Here is a 22319-nt window from a genome sequence, read left to right on the forward strand (position 1 = left end):
CTCAGTTGCTCAACCTAGCTGTCCCCCCCCTCTTCACTAAAAACCTTCTTACAGGTTGGGCAGGGGCTGGGCTTTTTTCGCATTGGCTCGTTTCTTGATCCAAATGGCAGAGACTGTAGAGGTTTGGTCCGCCTCTCGAGTATGTTTGGACCCTGAAGATGTTGATATGATTTCATAGCAATATCCATCAGGGCGGAACTACCTTATGGGGGACTAGCTGCGGAATCCGGGGAGGTATAGTCTCTACGGTAGGACTCTCGGCATTCTTTCGGTGTGCCCTCTATTGTAACTATGAATGGGGATGATTGCATACTAGTTATGCCCTCAGTCCTATCAAGCGGGTTTTGCTTACACTTGAGCCACTCATGTTATGGTAGAGCTATCCCTTCGGGGTAGGGTAGGGAGTGGACATATGGGAGTCAGTCTCTGCTGAGTGTCTTTGGTGAGAGAGGGGTTGGTGCGGGTGGGGTGCCTGGTTTTCTGCTGCCTGATTTGCAGTAGGTTTTTCAAATTTCTGCTGAAGGATTTATGAATAAACGACCCTATGATAAACTCCCCCGGACAATGCGACCTCTTGACACTACCCTCCTCTTCGACCTCTGGCACGGACAAGGACAATCCTATAGAAAATTCAGTTGTACAAAAGACGACCCATGACAAGACCTTGAATGGCTATGGAAAGTTCTAGCAGTGGTGAGAGAATCCTTTATGTTGATAATCTCTCCTCAGACTCAATTGTTTTACGTTTATGGAAATGTTTGGAAGGTTTGGTGAAATTTAAAGTCATAAAAGTATTGTGAAACTAAAGATTTGCATTTGGAGGGTTTGGATTGAGTTTACAAACTCATAATAATGCCATGAATGCTTTCAAGTGCTCAACTAAGGAAAACTTAAAATGTATGTTAATTTATAAAATGCCCCAAAATATTGAAGTGATCCTTTTATCCAGCAAGAGTCAGTCAGGAAACTACAGATGGGAAATGTAAGGTGAGGACATCTTTACCTGCCAGGTGGCTAATTGTTTCTACAAAATTAGAATTTTGCAATCTTTTTCCACTTCAGGAAAACATTTGAGAACATTGGCAGGAACAATGACCAACTCTGATTTACGAGGTTGGAAAGAATAGTTTTTTGGTTCATGCTAAGTCTTATAGACAAGGTCACATGATCTCCAAGTTGAAAAATACTGATATGATAAAAGAGGTCAAACCACACTATAGTTTTAGTTATGCCAAGGGAGTAGTATTCAGTCAAGACCTATATGAACTGCCTGACGAGGAATTGCTGGAAATGTGTGATGATCAAGTGTGGAAGATTTTCAAGGTTCCAAGATCAAGAATGATTATTTTCACTTTAATAATGATCAAGTTCCTGATATATATATGTTGACAAGGAGAGATTTCGTGTTAGACCTTTTAAGCATAGACCACTCCAATGTTTCATGTGTTTGGATATGGTCACTCGGCAAAGGTATGTACTAGGAAACCAGCTATGTGCTGCCTGCTCCTTAAAAAAGCATGAAGGCAAATGTACTACCCCACCCCAGTATATGTATAAATTGTAAGGGAAATCATAATGCAAGGCATAAGGAATGTGAGTCATTTAAAAAATTTAAAAAGAAGTGTTAGCCATAGAGAAAGCTCATGCTGAACATCTAAGTATAGCCAGGCAAAAAGACTTTGTTTCCAAGACCTCAATATAGTGAAGTAGTAAAAAGTGGAAAATCTAATATAAAAGATCTTATCTAGAATACCAACTTCAAAGTCAAAGCTTCAGCTATCCCCTTCTGAGCTCGAAGTACATTCAGCATCTCCGCCTTCATCCAAGAAGGCCCCTTTGTCCCCTCCCGATGGGCCTCCTCTGGGCTTCTGGGAGGTCTCTCGGGCTTCTGATGTAGAAGCCTCACAGGCAGCTTCACTGCCTGATCTGGGTATGCCCCACCCCAGAATGACACCTTGATCAGTGCACCTCATAAGGCTCAGGTGCACGCTGCAGAGACGGTGCCTCTTAGAAATAAGAGACCCCGTACTCCATCATCATCTCCACCTATATCCCCACACCATAGTAGGGTTCCCAAGAGAGGAAGGAAAATAGCAGGTCTCTTGAGGATCTGCCTAGTTCCTCTTTGAAACAAAGACCAAGACCAAGTCTTTCCAGACCAGCCCAATCCAAGTCCAAAAAGTAAAAAAAAAAAAAAAAAAAAAAAAAAAAAATATAATAGTAAATAATGGCTCTATGTCAGTGGGAACATAAGAGGTTTCCATTCAAACAGAGAACAGGTCCGGGTCCTTTTCGAGGAGCATAATTTAGCTGCCCTTTGTTTGCAAGAGACATAAACTTGGTAATGTTTCTCCTAATTGTGGACAAAACTTTATTTTTCACAGATCTCCACCACCTGTAGGTGAACGTGCTCATGGTGGTACATGTATTATTGCGGCCAAGTCATTACCACAAAAGTTATCAAATTAGACTCCATACTGCAAGCTTGTGCAACACAGATTTTCATCAATAATGGGTCACTCTGTGCTCTCTTTATCTAGAACCTGGCCTAGAAACTCGATTGGTGGACAGAGCTGGCAATCCAAGACAATTAGAGGTTGAAGATTTGCAATCACCTTTTAGACCAAACTACCTCACCTTTCATTCTGATGGGGGATTTTAATGCAAAAAACACTTTGTGGGGGGAAGGTAGGTGTGATCACCGTGGTCTTATAATTGAAAAGATAATAGATTGCAATGATGTAGTTTTTAATGAACGACGGTTCTCCTACAAGGTTTGATGTAGCCCATAAACTCTAGTTCAGCAATTGATCTTACAATATGTTCGTCGTCATTACGATTAGACTATAAGTGGTCAGTGGGATGAAAACTCTATGGGAGCGATCCACTATCCCATCCATCTTAAGTATGTACAAAATACACCCTCCCCATCTTTACCCAAGTGGAAGATAAAGGAGGCAGATTGGCAGCTGTATGAAAATCTACCAAAGTCAATCGTAAGGCCAATGAATTTCCTTGCCCCTCAGCTGCCTACGAATATCTTGCTAGTATAATGATTGGAGGGGCAATGATGTCAATTCCTAAAACATCAGGGAAACCCCGTCGTCCACTGTACCGGTTGGTGGAATAGTAAATGTGCCTTGAGTAGGAAATTGCAAGAGCCAGTTACAAGCGATATCGAAGGCGTCCTGTCTTAGTTAATAGAATAATATACAAGAGAAACCTCGCCAAACAAAAGCAAGTCTTTAAAAGAAGCAAGGAGGGAATCCTTCATCAAGTACATATTCAGAATTAAAGTATAACTCGCCACTTTCTCTGGTTTGGGATAGAATCCGTAAATTACTAGGGAAATTTTCCCCTGCTCCTACCTATTCTGAAAATCAACTTGGTAGTTATATCGGATGCAAGAGAGGTGGCAGAGGCCTTTGCTCGGCACTTTTCAAGCATTTCAAGCCCCAGTCACTACTCCCCTGAATTTCGCAATATTAGAAACATGACTATAGTTAATCCGCCTGTTTGTTCAAATTCTGAGGCATATAACCTTCCATTAGTATTGTCGAATTCGAATATGCCTTATCTTTGTCCTCTCCAACATCACCTGGAGAAGATGATATATTTATGCAATGATTTCTCAACTTACTCTTGGAGTCAAAAAAATTCTTTGTCGATGTTTTAAACGAATTCTGGTGCTCAGGGACTTCCTATAAGTTGTGGAAAAACTCTGTTATAGTTCCTTTTTAAAACCCGGAAAGGACCCTAGTCATCCCAAAGTTATAGGCCTATGCTCTTACCAGCTGTGTCTTCAAGATTTATGAACGAATGGTGAATTTTCGTCTGATATGGTTATTAGAAACAAAGAACCTGTTGTCGAAGAGGCAATTTGGCTTTCGCAAGAATAGAAGTACATTGGATCCCTTATTATGTCTCACACGTGAGATCAGAATGCTTTTGCAGTCCAAAATCAAACAATTGCCGTGTTCTTTGATCTGGAAAAAGCATTTGATACTACTTGGAGGGTTGGTATTTTAATGCAGCTGGTTGAATGGCGTATTGGTGGCAATATGTTTATTTTTGCCAAAGACTTCCTAACTGACCGGTACCTTAAAGTTAGAATTGGCTCTACCTTCTCATCAGAGTATCTTCAGGAAGAAGGCATTCCACAAGGGAGTGTGCTTAGTCCAACCTTTTTTAATATTGCCATTAATGGTTTACTTGAACTTCTCCCTGTTGGAGTAACTGGTCAAGCATTTCGCGGATGATATTGTTATCGTCTGTAGTAGAGCTACTGCAGTTGAAGCTTGTACTAAAATTCAGTTTGCAATTAATGGCTGGCTACTTCTGGGCTAATAGTAAAGGTTTCAAATTTCTGCAGAAAAAACTAAAGCTATGCGTTTTTGCAGAACACGAAGAAGGGAAGAGATTCCAACCTTATTTTTAGTTAAGGTTCTATCTTGCTTTATGAAGAGTCAAAGTCAAATATTTAGGAATTATTTTTGAACAAAAAATTGACTTTTGCTGAACATATAAATGAGACTGTAGTCAATGTTAAACAGCGGTGCAATATTCTTAAAGTTGTTAGTAACCTGAATTTTGGAGCAGACCGTACTACTTTATTAAGAATTTATCAGGCACTATGCTTGAGTAGATTGATTATGGATCTCAGGTTTATGGCTCGCATGTAAGACCTTGTTAGGTAAGCTGGATGTAGTACACAATATGGCATTGCGTATTTGTACAGGTGCTTTTAAAACTTCTCCTGTTGAGAGCCTTTATGTAGACTCTGGTTTTCTTCCTCTTTTCATTCGGAGGGAGGAACAAGGTCTCCGATATTTGTCAAGAGCACTAACCTCTCAATCTAATCCAAATTTTAAGTATATAAAACATCCTGTTGACAGAGCACCAACTAAACCTACATTGCCTAAGCCCCTTGAAGTTAGATTAAACATAAGTGCGAGAGAGGCAGGCCTTATTCCTCCACTGGTTATGGAAACTACATTTTCTAAATTCCCTCCTTGGTGTAGGCCTCCTTTAGATATTTGCCAAGTTAGAGACAACAAAAAGATCAGCTCAAGTGTTCAGCTTAAAAGTAGCTTCTTGGCCCATGTTTATGAGCATAGTAACTCGATTGCTGTATATACAGATGGATCAAAATCAGCAAATGGAGTTGGATGTTCTGTCATCGTCGGTGAGAGAAACAATTACAAAAAAGCCTCCCTATTAAATTCTCAATTTTTTAATGCAGCGATTTTTTGCTATTTTAGCGTTTTGAAATTTATTTTTAGTACAGGTAGCACTGGGGACTCATATATTATTTATTGTGATTCCCAGAGTTCCCTAGCTGCACTCCAGAAGTTGACGCCATCTAATCAACTCGTCCAAGAGGTGCAGGATTGGCTGGTCCTCCTGCATTCTCGAAAACGCATCGGTGTGAAGTTTTTTGTTGGGTTCCCTCGCATGTGGGGATTCGTGGTAACGAGCTGGCTGATACAGCCGCTAAGGCAGGCAGCTTCCTCCGGGCTTCCCACTCTGTGAGGGTTCCCTGGGTGAAGATTTTAAACTTTTTATTAAATCATTTTGTAGGACTAAGTGGCAGAATCACTGGTCCAACTTGAATAGTAATTTAAAGCTGAAATCGATCAGACCTTCTGTTCATCCCTGGTCACCTTCTGTTGGGATGGATAGAACGATCTAGTATATAGTTTTTAACGCGCCTGCGTATTAGGGCATACTTTTTAACTCACCGGTATCTTTTAAACTAGTGGAGCAGAGAGGCAGGTTCCTCAATGCTCCAATTGTAATGTTGGCATTACAGTGAGGCATATATTTGTTGACTGTCCTCTTTATTTTAATCATAGACGTCGGTTTGGTTTCACCAACAACCCTTTGTCAGATATTTTAGGAGAGGGTGCTCCCGTAGAAGAGATTTTTAAATTTCTTAAGGAAATCCATGTTTCTTTTATGATATTTAATTGAGTATTTTAATATGAAGTTTATTTTAATAATTTGGATTAATTATGTATACCTTTTTTAGTAAATATATCTTGTTGATATATATGCGCTGAATGGCCTTTGGCTCCGGCGCGTGGCAAATGGCCACAAAATTTATAAATTCAAATTTGAGTTTCCTCCGTGCGTGTTGTTTCGATGATTCGAGCCCTTGAAAGATCCGATGCTGCAGACGCGTTCGGTTTGTTTCTTGAAGTGCCGGAAACGCTCACTAACGATGTTTTTTTTTGAATGATTCTAATGAGAGACGAAGCTTGCGTTGTCGTGGAGGAAAAAGGACACGTCGGTTTGTTTCTTGAAGTTATTCACTAACGATGATACTAAGTTGCTTGAAGAATCTCTTGCTTTCGTCGTCGTTAAAGAGTTCTTGTTGTTTCTGAAGTCGCTCACTTAAACGATGAAAATAAGTTGCTTGAAGAATCTGCTGCTTTCGTCGTCGTTGAAGAGTTCTTATATGATACTTCAATTATTCTGATGTTTCTTCGGAGAAGTTATATAGTTCTTCTGGTACGCTGGCCACCAATATTAGGGCTTGTGCCTTGTAAGATAAGGCGCCCTGATGAGGTAATGTTAGACAGCGATAATCTTACGCTAAGTCGGTTGGTATTGCACTTCCATCTTCAATGGAGTGTCTGGGGGTTTGTAGATCACTTACGAAGTCGGTATTATCTTGTTGGTTATTACGACGATGTGTTAAACTCATGTTGTTCGGTGAGGAGGTTCTTGTAGAAAACACTAAGTATAAAAAATTATATATTCTTCTGAAGTTTTACATGGTGAAGATCAGGTATGATTGTACAAGTCTTCTAATAACGATAGCTTGATCGCTTCTGCCAATGATGATGGCTAATCCTATTCCTCTACATGATAAAGCTTAGGTAAAGAGGTACAGGTCTTCTAATGACGATAGCTAACTCTGTTCTGCCTGTCTACCATCTCTGTTACAAGTTATGAAGGAACAGACAGTAGTTCGAACATATGAACATACATACAAATGACATAGTTACATACGAACACACAATCAAATGAGACACGTACAGATCACGTAGGCCGTTTGAATTATAGGAGGTCTCGGGGTAGTTGTCTCAAGCAGGGGAGCTTGGACTGTTTCAAAAACAAATGAATGACCACAGATGACGACATGTCAACTTAGCCTACATACTTATTGTATACGTCATCTTTAGCGTCTCTAGTCTGATCACATTCCTGCAAGCAATCTGGTTGACCTCTTTAGTTTTAGACTTTTATATATATGGACTAACATTCCATATTTTTATTATGTAAACACTTACATATGTACTATCAGAGTCATAACTTCCCCAATTCATTTGCCTATGTTTAAGTGAATGCTGCTCCTTAGACATTATAGAATGAAATAGGAATGAACCCCAAAAATCACATTACAATGATGAGGATTACATACCATGAGACATAACGAGTTGAGATGTCATTTATAAATATTATTGAGGTCTTTTATCTTAACAGTCCCCATTTATTCACTATTTTGTAAGTGTTCTTATTATATAGTTATTATAAATTTACCATCATATTTAAAGATAATGAACCTCCAAAATTAATCTGGCTGAGTGCACTTTGCATTATAGAGTTGATTACATGAATGCATCCAACTTAATCTAAGACCCTGCATAGTTTATATGGTGCAGTATATTAACCCTGCATACTTTATATAGTACAGTTTATTTTTAGTTTTATAAAGGGTTATTTCTCTCTGAAAGCTTTTGACTGACTTGGATGTCATTAACTAATTGCGTAGAGGAGGCTCACTTGTCTGTTTCACCTTGCATCTTCAGAAGTTGCATCATAGTTCAGAAATTACATAGTTGTAATATTCAGTTAATTCATGTTGATAACTGGGCACTGCCTGTACTGTATACGTATAGATCTGAATACCCATAATGCGTAACAATATATAAAACAATATGATTATTTAATTAAGAAATACAGGTTAAGTAATCTTTTTTTTTACTGTTGCTTCATACTTACATGGATTACAGGAAATTTAGGTTAGTTCCCTAGTTGAGTTTTATGTCCACTATAGGTTAAGCTATGTTATACATATATGTTATAGTTGCAGGTTTTCATGATTTTAAGAGATGTTTTAGGTTCAGCAAAGTAATCTTATTTCTCTTTCATGCAGGTGCCAAAAATGAAGGTGAAAGAGATAAGTGGGACAGGCAGCATAGCCTGGTCCCCGAGTGATGTTTTACCAGTGTATCTGGCCAGTGGGACAGCAGCACAGCAGCTGGATGCTAGTTTTAGTACAAATTCAACACTCAGTTTGTACAACTTGAATATAGCCCAGTCTAACCTAGAAACAAAAGTTGCTGCTTCAGTCGAATCACCAGGAAGGTAAGATGTGATTCTTGCATCATGCATAATTTTTTCTTAGTATAATACCCATTTTGTTCATGAAACTTACCTGTCAGATATATATATATAGCTGTATTCTCCGATGTCCGACAGAATTTCAAAACTCCCGGCACACGCAGTGGGCGGCCAGGTGGTTAGTATACCCATTCCCCGCCGCTGGGAGGCGGATATCCGGAACCATTCCCATTTTCTATTCAGATTTTTCTCTGTCGCGGTGCGGTAAACAACTGTTTACAGACCTCCGCCGTAGGATTTGGAAACTTCTTGTGGCTAACTTGAGGTTATTCTGAATTTGACTGTTGGTTTTGGTTTGATTGGCTTGTTGGCTTGGCATACTGTAGTGGATTTGATTTGGATTTTGGCTTTTCTTTGATTCTTTTCTTTGATTACGATGTCTGGATCTAGCTCTGCTAGCTTCAGGGTGTGTAAGGTACAGGAATGTTAGGTGAGGTTGCCGAAAGCTTCGGTAGACCCTCATTCGGTGTGCTCGAAATGTCGAAGTCATGTATGTATGTTGAATGATAGATGCATCGAGTGTGAGCAATTGACTGAAATTGAATGGAAGGCATATGATTCTTACGTGAGAAAGCTTGAGCGTGATAGAATCAGGAGGTCTTCCTCTAGAAGTGCTTCTGTGAATAGAAGTCAGGGTAGAATTGTATCTCCATTAAATCCTCCTGTAGATGTAATTCAACCTAATCCTGTTGTATTGCCTCCGAACAATCAGGAAGTGTCTGCAGAAGGAAACGTATTATCTACGATTATGGAGTCGATTCGCGCCTTGGAATCGAAAGTGATTGCTCTACAATCAAATGTGAATAATTGCAATAAAAGTTTTAGTGCATCTAGTGTTGTGGAGGGGGCGTCAGATCGGTCCCATAATGCCTCTAGGCCTAGGCCCCTGCCGAAAGCCGAAGGAGGGTTACGGGATCTAATGACCGGTCTGACGTCCCTTCGGCAGAAACTGAGGACGAATCTCAGGCTGCCGGTGTTCGTGCACGGGCACAGATACTTAAAGAGTGCTTCTCCTCTTCCGAGGCTTCCTCTCCTCGCCGAGGTTTGGACTCTCGGAAGACCTCTATGGGGAGGAGCGCAGGGCGCAAGTGCCGCACAGGTGGCCGTCGCCTTGTCACCCTCTTAAGAGAGGGTTTCAGAGAAGAGGACACTTCACGTCCTTCTGATCAGTGCGTAGATTCATCACCTGAAGATTTTGAAGCTTTTCCGCCACAGAAAAGGAACAAGACTTCATCAGGGGAGGACTCGTTCGAGCGTCCAAGTCGCTCTAAGTATGTTCCTGAGTTGAAGGAAATGGCATCCCCTCGCCCATCTTCCTCACACAGGATGAGTCCTTCTCCTGATCGAGAACTTTCCCCATCAAGGAAAATGCTTTTGGAAATGCAGAAACAGTTAGCTTCCTATTTTGAGAAAACAGGCGGAGAACCTAGTCATCGGAGGAAGGATCGGTGGCTGCCTGTTAAGAGGACTAGGCAGTCCCCGGCTCCTTCTCCGCGTTTTTCGGCCTTTGAGTCTCCTCCTAGTAGCCGACGCATTAGAGAACGTGATTACGTTCCTCATGAAAGGGCGTCTAGGAGAGACGAATTTGACAGAGACGTGAGTTGCCGCACAGGCGGCCGGCGTTATTGTCAAAAGGCCGAGAACGCTCAAGGATCCATGACGGAAGTTCAAGGTTTGCATGATGATAATCAGCTTCAGGACGTTCGGGAAGACAATTCTTTTGACGCTCGGCGTCTTAAGCAGCGAAGCGCTTGCCAGGACGCTCGAGAAGACGCTTTTCAAGACGCGCGGCGTCTTATACATCGGGACGCTCGCCAGGACGCTCGAGCTGACGCTGTTCAGGACGCACGGCGTCCTACACATCAGGACGCTCAGCAGGACGCTTCTCAGAACGCGCGGCGTCTTACATATCGGGACGCTTGCCAGGACGCTCAACAGGACGTCTTGGAAGAATGTTTGAGTCCGAAGCGTCAGGATATTTCACATGTTAAGTGTCGAAGATAAAGAAACAGAGATTGGTTACTTCAAATCTTCTGCATCTAGAGGCACCCTCTTGCGAACGGGGCCTCAAGGATTATTGTCATCGCGATCTTTGAAGGACGCTGATGACCGAGAGAAGGATTCTTCTAGTGATCTGTGCCCTACGGATGATGACGAACCAAATGCGTCAGCGGCTTCAGACTAGGAAGACTTTGACGAATCTACTTAAGAACTTGTTTCCAGACAATTTTCAAGCGCCCGTTCCTTGCTCTCCCCCTTCACAATTTGCCTCATCGAAGGCCAGGAAGGCTCTGGCTTTTCGTTTAAAATGGCCACTTCGCTCTCTGCGAAGAGAGCGTTTAAGAGAATCCAGGATTAGATGGATTCAAGGAAGGTTAAACGGGAAGACTTCTTTTGCCACTTCCCCCATCTAGCAGGCTGAGCGGGAAAAGAGAGCGGGGATCTGGTACGAAACGGGAGAAGAGGCAGGATTGAAAGCACCGTCTTCTTCTCAAGGAGATTTCGCGAATTTAGTGGACGCTCCGAGGAGGTCTTATTTGTCATCAGCAAAGGTTTCCTGGACGATGACGGAGACAGATCATCATCTCAAGGGGATATGTTAAGACGCTTCGGGAAGTGTTTAACTTTTTAGATTGGTGCCTGGGGGCCTTGGATTTACAATCTAGGAGTCAAAGACTCTATTTGCGTTAGAAGAGCTTTCAAGTGTACTAGCTTGCATGGATAGAGCAGTAAGGGATGGCTCTGATGAGTTAGCATCTCATTTTGCTACGGTCTGCTAAAAAAAGAGAGCTCTCTATTGCAGTTTTGCGGCGAAAGCAGGTTTCTCCCGCTCAGAAGGCGGAATTATTGTTTGCCCCCTTCTCTACTCATCTATTTCCGCAGTCCATGATTAAGGATCTGTCGGTAAACTTGCAAGAGAAAGCAACGAGGGACCTCTTGACTCAATCTTCCAGACGCCCTACTCCTCAGGCTTCTACTTCAACAGTCCTCCAGCCCCCCAAGAAGAAAAAAAATTTAAGCCCTTTCGTGGAGCACCTTCCTCTAGAGGTTCTTCGAGAGGAAGGGGGTCCCTTTAGAGGCAAGACCTCTTCTATCAAGAAGGGAAAAAAATTGACATTTCTGCCCTTCAGGCACCTGTAGGTGCGAGACTCGCCTTATTTGCTCAGGCATGGAGGACGATAGGGTCAGACACCTGGTCCCTAGATGTGATCGAGAGAGGATACAAGATCCCTTTCCTCTCTGCGCCTCCTTTGAGCATGAAGCCGATAGACCTGTCGCCCGCATACCAGTCAGAGAAGCAACAGATTTTACTCGACCTTCTAGACCAAATGTTGGAAAAGAAGGCCATAGAAGAAGTCTGATGCTGGATTCCCCAGGCTTCTACAACAGGTTATTCCTGGTTCCGAAGCAGTCTGGGGGATGGAGACCTGTCCTAGACATCAGCAGACTGAACCTTTTTGTAAAGTAAGAAAAATTCAGGATGGAAACATCTCAGTCTGTGTTAGGGGCCTTGAGACCAGGGGATTGGATGGTGTCATTGACCTACAAGACGCTTATTTCCACGTCCCGATCCATCCTCAATCAAGGAAGTTCCTGAGGTTCGTCTTAAAAGGGCAGGTCTTCCAGTTCAGGGCTCTTTGCTTTGGTCTGAGTATGGCGCCGATGGTTTTTACTTTTCCTCATGCGGAATGTAAGCGAAATGGCTTCACCTATCGAAGATAAGAGTCTCGCTTTACTGGACGACTGGCTAATCAAGTCGTCTTCGGAGTCAAGGTGCCTGGAGGACCTTCAGACGACATTGCAGCTGACGAAGGCCCTGGGCCTTATAGTCAATTACGAGAAGTCCCATCTGATCCCCACGCAGTCCATCGTGTATCTGGGGATTCAGATGGATTCAGCGGCTTTTTCAAGCTTTTCCATCAAAGGAATGTCAGCAGAAATGCTTAGAGAAAGTGTCAGCCTTCTTAGGGAAAGAAACATGCTCGGCGAAGGAATGGATGAGTCTGCTGGGAACCATTTCTTTGCTGGAGAAGTTTGTTTCCCTGGGGAGGTTGCACCTCAGGCCACTCCAGTTTTTTTATGGCAGAAAACTGGAAAGACAAACAGAATCTAGACTCGACTTTGGTAATCTCAAGAAAAGCGGTCAAGGATCAACTGAAGTGGTGGCAAGATCCGATCAAACTTTCGGAAGGACTGTCCCTCAACCTTTTGAGCCCCGACCTAGTGTTATTCTCAGATGCCTCCATGGTGGGCTGGGGAGCAACACTAGGCAAGGAGGAAGTGTCAGGCCTCTGGAGAGGGGAACAGAGGTCCTGCACATAAACTTAAAAGAGTTGGAGGCCATTCGGTTGGTCTTTCAATTCTTCGAAGAACGATTGGTGGGCCGAGTTGTCCAGATCAACTCGGACAACACTACGGCTCTCGCTTACATCAAAAAGCAGGGGGGGGACACACACTCGATCACTGTTCATGATAGCGAGAGACATCCTTCTATGGGCGAAAGCTCGAAGCATAGTGATCCTAACAAGGTTCATTTCAGGAATACAAAATGTTCGAGCGGATCTTTTAAGCCGTCAACATCAGATGCTTCCCACAGAATGGACCCTACATCTAGAGGTTTGTCAAGAGCTATGGAAGTTGTGGGGACGGCCGCTAGTCGATCTCTTCGCAACCTCGAAAATGAAGAGGCTTCCGATTTATTGCTCTCCAGTTCTCGACCCGGAAGCAATAGCGGTAGATGCCATCCTATGGGAACTGGACGGGGATGGACGTTTACGCCTTTCCCCCGTTCAAACTCTTAGGAGAGGTAACAAGGAAGTTTGCGGCGTCGCCAGGAGCGAGAATGACTCTGATCGCCCCCTTTTGGCCCTCAAGCGATTGGTTCACGGAGGTCATGTCTCTTCTGGTAGACTTCCCCTAGAACCTGCCAGAGAGAGTAGATCTTCTCAAACAGCCCCACTTCGAGAGGTACCACGGAAACCTCTCCGCTCTGAGTCTGACTGCGTTCAGACTATCAAGAAGTTGGCCCAGAGCGAAGAGGGTTTCAAGACCAGTGGCAGAGGCTATTGCCAATGCGAGAAGAGCTTCCTCTCGAGCAGTTTATTAGTCGAAGTTGGCTGTCTTCAGGAGATGGTGTAGGAAGAAAGGTATTTCCTCCTCCACGACCTCTGTGAACCAAATCGCTTGATTTTCTCTCCTGCATTTGAGAAATGTGGACAGACTGGCAGTGCCCACAATAAAAAGGATACAAGAGTATGCTGTCAGCTGTCTTCCTCACAGAGGGTTAGACCTGACAAATGATAAAGACCTTCACGATCTTTTGAGATCGTTTGAGACAACTAAAGTACTGCAACCGAAGTCCCATCATGGAACCTTGATGTAGTCTAAGGTTCTTGATGTCGGCTCCCTTTGAACCTCTGCATGCTGCCTCGTTGAAAGACACTACTAGAAAGGCGATTTTCCTAACTGCTCTTGCCACGGCAAAAAGGGTTAGTGAAATTCAAGCAATTAGTAAATATGTGGGTTTCAGAGGACACAGTGCAGTGTGCTCCCTGAATCCTAATTTCTTAGCTAAGAATGAGAACCCATCTAACCCCTGGCCAAAAATCTTTGAAATCAAGGGGTTAGCAGAGTTCATCGGACAAGAGCCAGAGAGAGTCCTGTGCCCTGTCAGGGCTCTCAAATTTTATTTGCAAAAGACCAAAGATTGTCGGGGTCCTTCTGAAAATCTATGGTGCTCTGTTAAGATACCCGACTTTATGTCGAAGAATGCACTGGCATTCTTTTTACGAAGCACCATCCGTCCTGCCCGGATGGTGATCTGATACTTTTGAAAATAAAAGCCCATGAAGTGAGAGCTGTTGCAACTTCAATGGCATTTCAAAAGAGTATGGCACTTAACGATATCATTAGTGCTACTTTTTGGCGAAGCAACTCTGTGTTCGCTTCACATTACCTGCGGGATGTGGAGACGGCATATGAGAACTGCGAGTCGCTAGGACCATACATATCCGCAGAAATGTTGTTGGGGGCAGGGAGCAGCACGAATCCTGTCCTTTAGAAAAGGGATAGGTGTGCTTTTAAATTTGGTGTTGGTTTATGGTTGAAGGGTTGGTCGCTTGAGGCGCTTTCCCTTTCTTTAGCCTAGAAGTTATGGGACTAACTTCGATAGGTTAGGTCAGGTGGTGGTTTTTAGCTTCGTTGCCCCTCACAGTATGGTCAATATGGTCTAGTCACATTGTGGTCACGCTCCCCGTTGACAGATCATCTAGAGCGCACCAACTACACAGGTCACTACCTTGTTGGCAACTCTAGTAAAGCAAAAGCAGGCTTCGGTGACAGTAATCAAGAAGTCAGCTATGCTAACAGGTAAGGAACCAAGATGTCAATCATCTGCACTTGAGGTGTTTCCAAAATCCTTCTATTCTGTCCCTTCCCACCTCCAATGGTGGGATTCAGCTATATATATATCTGACAGGTAAGTTTCATGAACAAAATGTTATTGTCATGATATAATAAAGTTTGTTCATACTTACCTGGCAGATATATATAATTAAAGTACCCACCTCCCCTCCGGGGACAGTGGTATGAAAAATCTGAATAGAAAATGGGAATGGTTCCTGATATCCGCCTCCCAGCGGCGGGAATGGGTACTAACCACCTGGCCACCCACTGCGTGTGCCGGGAGTTTTGAAATTCTGTCGGACGTCGGAGAATACAGCTGTATTTATATCTGCCAGGTAAGTATGAACAAACTTTATTGTATCATGACAATAACATTTTTCATTGTGATTGCTTTCTTGAAGTTGGATACTTGTGTGTTGTCATTCAGAACTACAGACACTTTTGATTGAAAGAGGCCTCAATATTTGTTAGTATAAATGCCCAGGAGAAAGTTTTGTACGTACAGTAAACCCCACTAGGGTATTAAAGGATTATGGTACTAAATTTCCTCAGGTTCTCAGGGTTGCAGAACTAGATACTATATAGCAGAATGGTGGGCCTCATCTACTATTCGACTTTAAAACTTCCATGTGTTTCAGGTTCTATTCCGTGCAGTGGAGTGTTGCAGAAGGTAAGCCATCTGGCTTGATTTATGGTGGCTGTGACAATGCTTCCATCTATGTTTATGATGCTTCCAAATTGCTGGCAGGGGATGCAGATTATTTGCTGGGAAAAACAGAAGGGTTGCATTCTGGTCAGTTTTACCTTTCCATTTCATCCAACCCCTACAGGTTAGTCACCTTGATTATAAAGTTCCATTTATTCATGAGTACCAATTTCTAAATTTACTAAAAGCCAGTGCTGATATCTAGTCACTGTGGTTGAATTTTATGTATTAATGATGAGAGTGTAATTTCATTAATAATTTTTACATTGATAACTTCATCATTATGTTGGGTATTTTTTTTTTTTTTTTTTAGATATGAACATCAGCTACTAATATTCTGGATTACTTCACTATTTTTAATTTGTTTCAGAAAAATCTTATTGCATCAGGATCTTCCGAGTGTGAAATTTCAGTATGGGATATTAATAAATTAGATACTCCAAATTCTCCAGGGAAAAGACCAGCAATAAGTGCTGATGTCAGCTGTGTGTCATTCAACAGGTGAGGCCTTGAAACTGTTCAATAATCCAGGGAAATCTGTTAAATTTATTTTGCATTTAATGATGTATAATTGTGTAACACTGAGGTGGTAATTAGGCATTAATTGTATTTACCAAGTGTATTTGTTCAGAACAATGATATTAAATCTTTATTGCATATGCCAACTTAGTTTTATTATGTTAGTTATCAGATATCATCTAGGAATTGTAAGTTGTGACTTTTTGTAGTTTGGAGCAAATTATGTGCTACTATTTGATTAGTGTACTGAGTACATCTTTTTTGTTCATTTTCAGACAAGTTGCCCATATCTTGGCATCGACATATGCAGGCCATTGTGTTATGTGGGATCTTAGGAAACAAACTTCTATCATTTCAATATCAGATACTGTATCGAGGGTGAGTAATTACCTTGCTCTTTGTTTCGAGTAACGCCAGGAATTTCATGGAACTGGCTAGGATGAACATGATTTCAAACCAGGTGAAGAAATTTGTCCTTTATAAATATGATCACTCTCATGAATCAAGTTTTAATGGTGAAGAATGAGAAAACACCTTTGAATCCATAAACACAGCTGTTAAGATTCTTGAACAAGGAAATCCACTCACTCCAGGGCATTTCCTTTGTCTCTTGTGAGATCCCGAAGAAAGTTCCCTTGGTAAAGCAAAATTCTCTATCTCACAACTTGTACACACCTAGCAGAACACACCCACACTGAGATCCCCCAGAGAAAGAAAAAAGGAAAATTATGAAATGAAACGGGAAAACTAAATTGGCTTTAAAGAGATAGAAAGTAATTACGTCCTGTCTTAAAGGCGGTAGGAAAGGAACTGATAGGTCACAGGAGGCCCAGGACATTCTGGGAACTACAATGCCCTGTGACCTGGTACAAATGCCAATAGTCCCTGGATCACACAAGTTTTTTTTATTAATTCTACCAGTTTTCCAGCTTGGTGCTAGTATTATCCTAATGTTAAGACTGAAGGTTTGTTAGTTATGAATCATACAAATTGATTACAAATTTGTCATTTACTACAGATAACATTGTATCATCAGCCCCAATATTACAATCAGATATATTGAAGGAGCTAGAGAAAAGGGGTCAACATTGATTGTAAGAGTGGATAAGCTGAAGTTTCCATAATTTAAAGTGTTGAAGAAGTAATGGAAACCCATTATTAATGATGAAAGTTTACCTATTTTCAACAGCTACTATTTTAACAAGGCAGTTTATGCCAACAGATTTTACAGGTAAATTTTATGTGCATTGCTATAAAATGGGAAATATTTTTAGCCAGAATTGCCTGAAAGCTATAGATTGCACCTTACAATTTCTCATTTTATTTTAGATGAAGTCCAAAAGTATTTGTTGGAACCCAAGTGTAGCTACACAGTTGTTACTAGCAAGTGATGATGACAGCACACCATGGGCACAGATTTGGGATTTACGTTATGCTAACCAGCCAATCAAAACTCTTCAAGGCCATCAGCGAGGCATCTTGAAGGCAATGTGGTGTGCTCAGGATGACAATCTTTTGATTACAGCATCTAAAGATAACAAGTAAGTTTTATAGAATTCTTTTTAAAGGTTCTTCCCATCAGGTTAAGATTTCCTTTAAAACTGTTTGAAAAATATTGTACACTAGATTGATTTAATACAGTAGTGTGCCTGTAGTATAGGTTTTTGTAGTTATATACTAGTAGTATTTCCAATGGTTACAAATGAAATTTCATCTACCAATATTTTTTCAAGGACTTGAAAATTAAATTGAATTTTTTAGTGAGGCAGTGTAACCAAACTTTTAATACGTATAGCATAATTGTCATTATTTTCATCTAGTTGAATTATGAGGAATTATTGTTACCTATAGCAATCATGGTAAATCATCCTTAATGAGGATACTTCATTATAAGCCAAAAAATTGTATATTAGTGAGACTAAGGGGAAGACAACAGTTTTTGTAATTATCACAGTTATATAGAACATCCCTGGAAGTATTCTTATGGTAAATAATCCATATACTACTTTTTCTTCCTCTTATGTAGAATATATGTTTGGAATCCAAACTTGACCAACGGTACTGAAATAGTGGGCGAGTTTCCTTCGTATAATCAGTGGAGTTTTGACATGGACTGGTGTGGGCGAGATCCATCTCTGGTTGCTATGGCATCTGTCGATGGCTATGTTAGTGTATATTCAATTTTGGGTGGTGGCCTGCCACCCACCCAGACTGACAAGGTTAGTCTCTACATCATATTGTATAAGAAAAATGAATTGTCATGATATGTTTTTGTCTCTTGTATGTTTTTTTTTTCTGTAATAATGGACTACTAGCATATTGTATAGTATTTTTCACTTACATTCAAGACATACTTTGAGAAGGTTTTGCAGTAGATTATGTAGTGTCTTAACCTTTTATTTTTCATTCCTGTTCTAATATTTAAATGACTTTTGCAGTTTTCGGCCATAGCAGACTCATTTCCAGGAATGGAGATGCCTGCCGTTGCACCACAAGGTGTATCTCCGCAGCCCATCCAGTTGAAGTATGCTCCTAAGTGGTTCCCTAAGCCTGCTGGCGCTCGATTCTGTGTGAGTTTATATTTCACGATATTATCGGTTAAACAGAAGTAGATTTTTACTGGCTATCCAAATGTTCACTGCTTTCAATTTTCTTTCATAATACCTGCATGTATTGAAAACATTCAGTTGTATGTAATTGCTTTATTTAAAGATATGAATTAGCATTTCTTTACAAACAGGACAATTAAAATATAATGTAATGCTGCTTCTAACAGTTTGGTGGACGATTAGTTTCATGGAACAGTCAGACACGTGGGGTGGCAATATCCCAAGTAGTTACGGAGCCCGAATTGATTGAGCGAAGCAGACAGCTTGAAGAGTCACTTTCTCAAGGCCAATTAGATATGTTTTGTTATGCAAAAGCACAAAATGCAGCTCAGACATCAAATCAGGTAAGTTCTGAAATGAGGAAAAAGCTTTCAAAGACAATATTTCTCAATTTTGTTAAAACTGTATAAACTGTTACTGTAATTAGTATATACTTTTATAGAATTACACTATATTTTGTTGAATATATTGTAGAATAATTTTACCCAAAGTTACATAGATTACAAATTTGCAAATATTGCAGGTACTGTGGAATTTTTCCAATGCAAACTTTGAAGAAAAATTATGGCAGACCATTGGTGCAAACTTTGGGCAGTCTCCTCGTGCCAATTTTATGGAGATATTGGGATATTCCAAGACTCAGGTGTCAAGCAGGCTGAAACCAGCTGCACCAACACCTGTAGAAAATGGAGTGAGTCCTGAAGATTTGGCTGATAAGATGGCAAGCCTTGCAACCACTGTGAGTATATCATACTTTGTTCATGCAACTTACCTGTCAGATATATATATAGCTGATAATTTCCGACACCGACAGAATTTAAAACTTACGACACACGTAGTGGGAGTCAGGTGGTTAGTACCCATTCCCGCCGCTGGGAGGCGGGTATCAGGAATCATTCCCATTTTCTATTCATAATTTTTCTGTCGCCGGTGTTGTGAACATCTGTTTACAGCACCTCCGTCTGGATTTGGAAACTTTTTGCTACTTGAGTATCCCTTTTGGTTCTTTTTTGGATTAATTGATTGGATCGGTGGCTAGGCACACGTTATTAGTGGATTGATTTGATTTTGGTTTGGACTTTACTTGGAATAATATGTCAGGGTCTAGTACAGCTAGCGCTAGGTTCTGCTCTAGAACTGATTGTAGAGGTAGGCTACTGAAAGCTTCAGTAGACCCACATACGGTATGTAAGAGTTGCAGGGAGCATGAATGTGTGTATGAAAGCCGTTGCAAGGAGTGCGAAAGACTAACAGATTCTGAGTGGAAGGCGTATGAGACCTATCTTAGGAAACTTGAAAAGGATAGGTTAAGGAGGTCTTCCTCCAGGAGTATTTCAGGCGTGCAAGAAATTAATGTTTCTCCTGTTAACCCTCCTTCTGTTAATGCTCCTAACCCTGTAGTTTTGCCTCCGGGCCCTGAAACAGTGTCTGTAGAGAGTAATACTTTATCCTTAATATTGGAATCGATTCGTAATCTAGAATCGAAAGTGTTGGCTCTTGAGAGCAAAAGTGACGTGCAAAAGTGCAGTGATACCCCTTGTGTAGTGGAGGGTGCGTCAGATCGGCCTCGTTTCGCCTCTAGGCCTGGACCTCTGCTTGACTCCCAGGACCTGGGGAGGGAGCATGTCGAAAGCCGAAGGAGGGTTACAAGGAACCCCCACCGATCTGACGTGCCTTCGGCAGTTACTGATGAAAATCCCCAGACTGCCAGGGAGCGTGTGCGTGCACGTCTCCTCAAGGAGTGTTTTTCGTCATCGGAGGCTTCATCCCCACGTAAAGGGGTGGGGGAGTTCTCAAGGTGCTTCACGTCCGCTGAAAAGGACGGCGCGTAATGTTGACGCTTCACGTCCTAGTTCTCCGCTTTTGCGATCTTCGCCTGACAGTGCGTTCGCTGCTTTTCCGCCGCAGAAAAGGCGTAGAGAGTCTTCGGACTTGGATTCAGTTAGCTCGTGCAGCGATACAGTCGCTCCAGAGCTCGGGAAGAGGCCGTACCTGGGAGGAGGAGGGAGGCGTCCCCTCGCCGCTCTCCTGCTCACAGGATCAGTCCCTCTCAGGATGAAATATCTCCCGCTCGCAAGTCTTCGTGTGTTCGCAAGCGAGTGGTGGACGCTGAGCGCGCTTCTGTGCAAGTGGAGCGCGCTTCAGGTGCCGCCAAACGCGCACCTGTTGTTTTGAATAAACCGGCACCCAGTGAGCGGCACGAGCCGCACTGACGGACCGCTGCGGCGCGCACCAGTGGAAGCCAAGCTGCACTAGTGGACGCTCGGTGCGCGCCAGTGGACGCCAAGCGTGTTGGTAGATGTCGAGCGCGCACCCGTCGGCGCCAAACGTGTGGATTCGGACGCCAAGCGCGGGCTGGTAGACACCAGTTCCTCACCAATGCAAGTTCAGGTGGATGAAGGAACCCTTCCTGTTCGTCAGTTTTCTTCAGAGTTTCCTCCTACTTCTCCAGTTTCTGAGGAAGGGAGTTAGCGATGATTTAGTAGAAGCAGAGAAGAACAGCAACCAGCTACTGTCTCATCGGACTATAAAGGTTTTGATGCGTCTTCTACAGTCGGAGTTCGGAGAAACTTTTCAACCGGAAGCCCCTCGTACTCCTCCTTCTCAATTTTCTTCTTTTAAGGCAACGAAGACATCGGGGTTCATTAAAATGAAGAAGTCGCTTATTTCCACGAAGCAAAAGCGTTCCGGAAAGTCCATTTGCATGAGTGGATGGAGAAGAGGAAGCGTCAGGAAAGTCCTCTTTAGCTTTAACCACCGCCTTCAAGACTCTGCGGTAAAGGAGGCATGTGGTATGAGACAGGAGAAGACATAGGCGTTAAACTACCAGCCTCTGCTCAAGGTGACTTCGGAGCATCGTAGACGCCTCCAGAAGAGCCCTTCTGTCTTCATCAAAAGTCACTTGGACCCATAACGAGTTCGACTTTCACCTAAAAGGCCTCTTCAGGACGCTAGAGGTCTTCAACTTTCTCGACTGGTGTCTTGGAGTTTTAGATGCCAGGTCAAGGAGTTCTGATACTATTAGTCTGGGGGAGCTGTCCAGCGTTCTTTCTTGTATGGACAAGGCCGTCAGGGATGGTTCTGAGGAGTTGGCTACGCACTTTAGCTCGCGGATCTCAAGAAGAGAGCGCTCTTTGTAATTTCACGGCCAAATCCGTCTCTCCAACGCAAAAGGCGGACTTGCTTTTCGCTCCTTTCTCAGACCATCTCTTCCCCCAGGCTATGGTTTAAGGACATAGCTTCAAGCCTTCAGGAAAAGGCAACGCAAGATCTTCTGGCTCAGTCTTCTAGAAGGCCAGCAGCTGCTTCATCTTCTGGAGCTTCGTTTGCCAAGAAATCGAAGCCCTTTCGTGCTGGACCTTCCTCGAAAGCAGCCTCCGAGGAAGAGGCTCTTCCAGAGGAAAAACCCCTGCTCCGTCAAAGAGTAGGAAGTGATTCGGAAGTCCTTCAGACGCCGGTAGGAGCCAGGCTTCTTCGATTCGCGAAAGCCTGGGAAGAGAGAGATGCCGACCCTTGGTCGCTGGATGTCGTGAGGAAAGGGTACAGGATCCCGTTCTTGAAGTCGCCCCCGCTATCCTCAACACCAAAGGATTTGTCTCCCTCTTATCGAGGAGAGAAGCAGAAAGTGCTTTTCGATCTGCTGGAACAAATGATCGAGAAGCAAGCGG

The 22319-nt window shown here is 42.6% G+C and overlaps 1 protein-coding gene across 1 annotated transcript in view; it reads left to right on the top strand.

Moving 5' to 3' along the window:
- The window catches only part of LOC135197283 (protein transport protein Sec31A-like), a 178742-nt gene that overhangs the window by 67829 nt on the left and 88594 nt on the right, over positions 1 to 22319 (top strand). The window contains 9 exon segments of the mRNA XM_064224415.1: positions 8165 to 8376; positions 15456 to 15651; positions 15894 to 16024; positions 16318 to 16420; positions 17372 to 17583; positions 18069 to 18261; positions 18481 to 18612; positions 18819 to 18995; positions 19175 to 19390. Of these exon segments, the coding sequence (XP_064080485.1) occupies positions 8174 to 8376; positions 15456 to 15651; positions 15894 to 16024; positions 16318 to 16420; positions 17372 to 17583; positions 18069 to 18261; positions 18481 to 18612; positions 18819 to 18995; positions 19175 to 19390 (1563 nt within the window). The 5' untranslated portion in view covers positions 8165 to 8173.

Source organism: Macrobrachium nipponense, chromosome 23 (assembly GCF_015104395.2).
Source record: "Macrobrachium nipponense isolate FS-2020 chromosome 23, ASM1510439v2, whole genome shotgun sequence".
In the NCBI taxonomy this organism is placed as follows: domain Eukaryota; kingdom Metazoa; phylum Arthropoda; class Malacostraca; order Decapoda; family Palaemonidae; genus Macrobrachium; species Macrobrachium nipponense.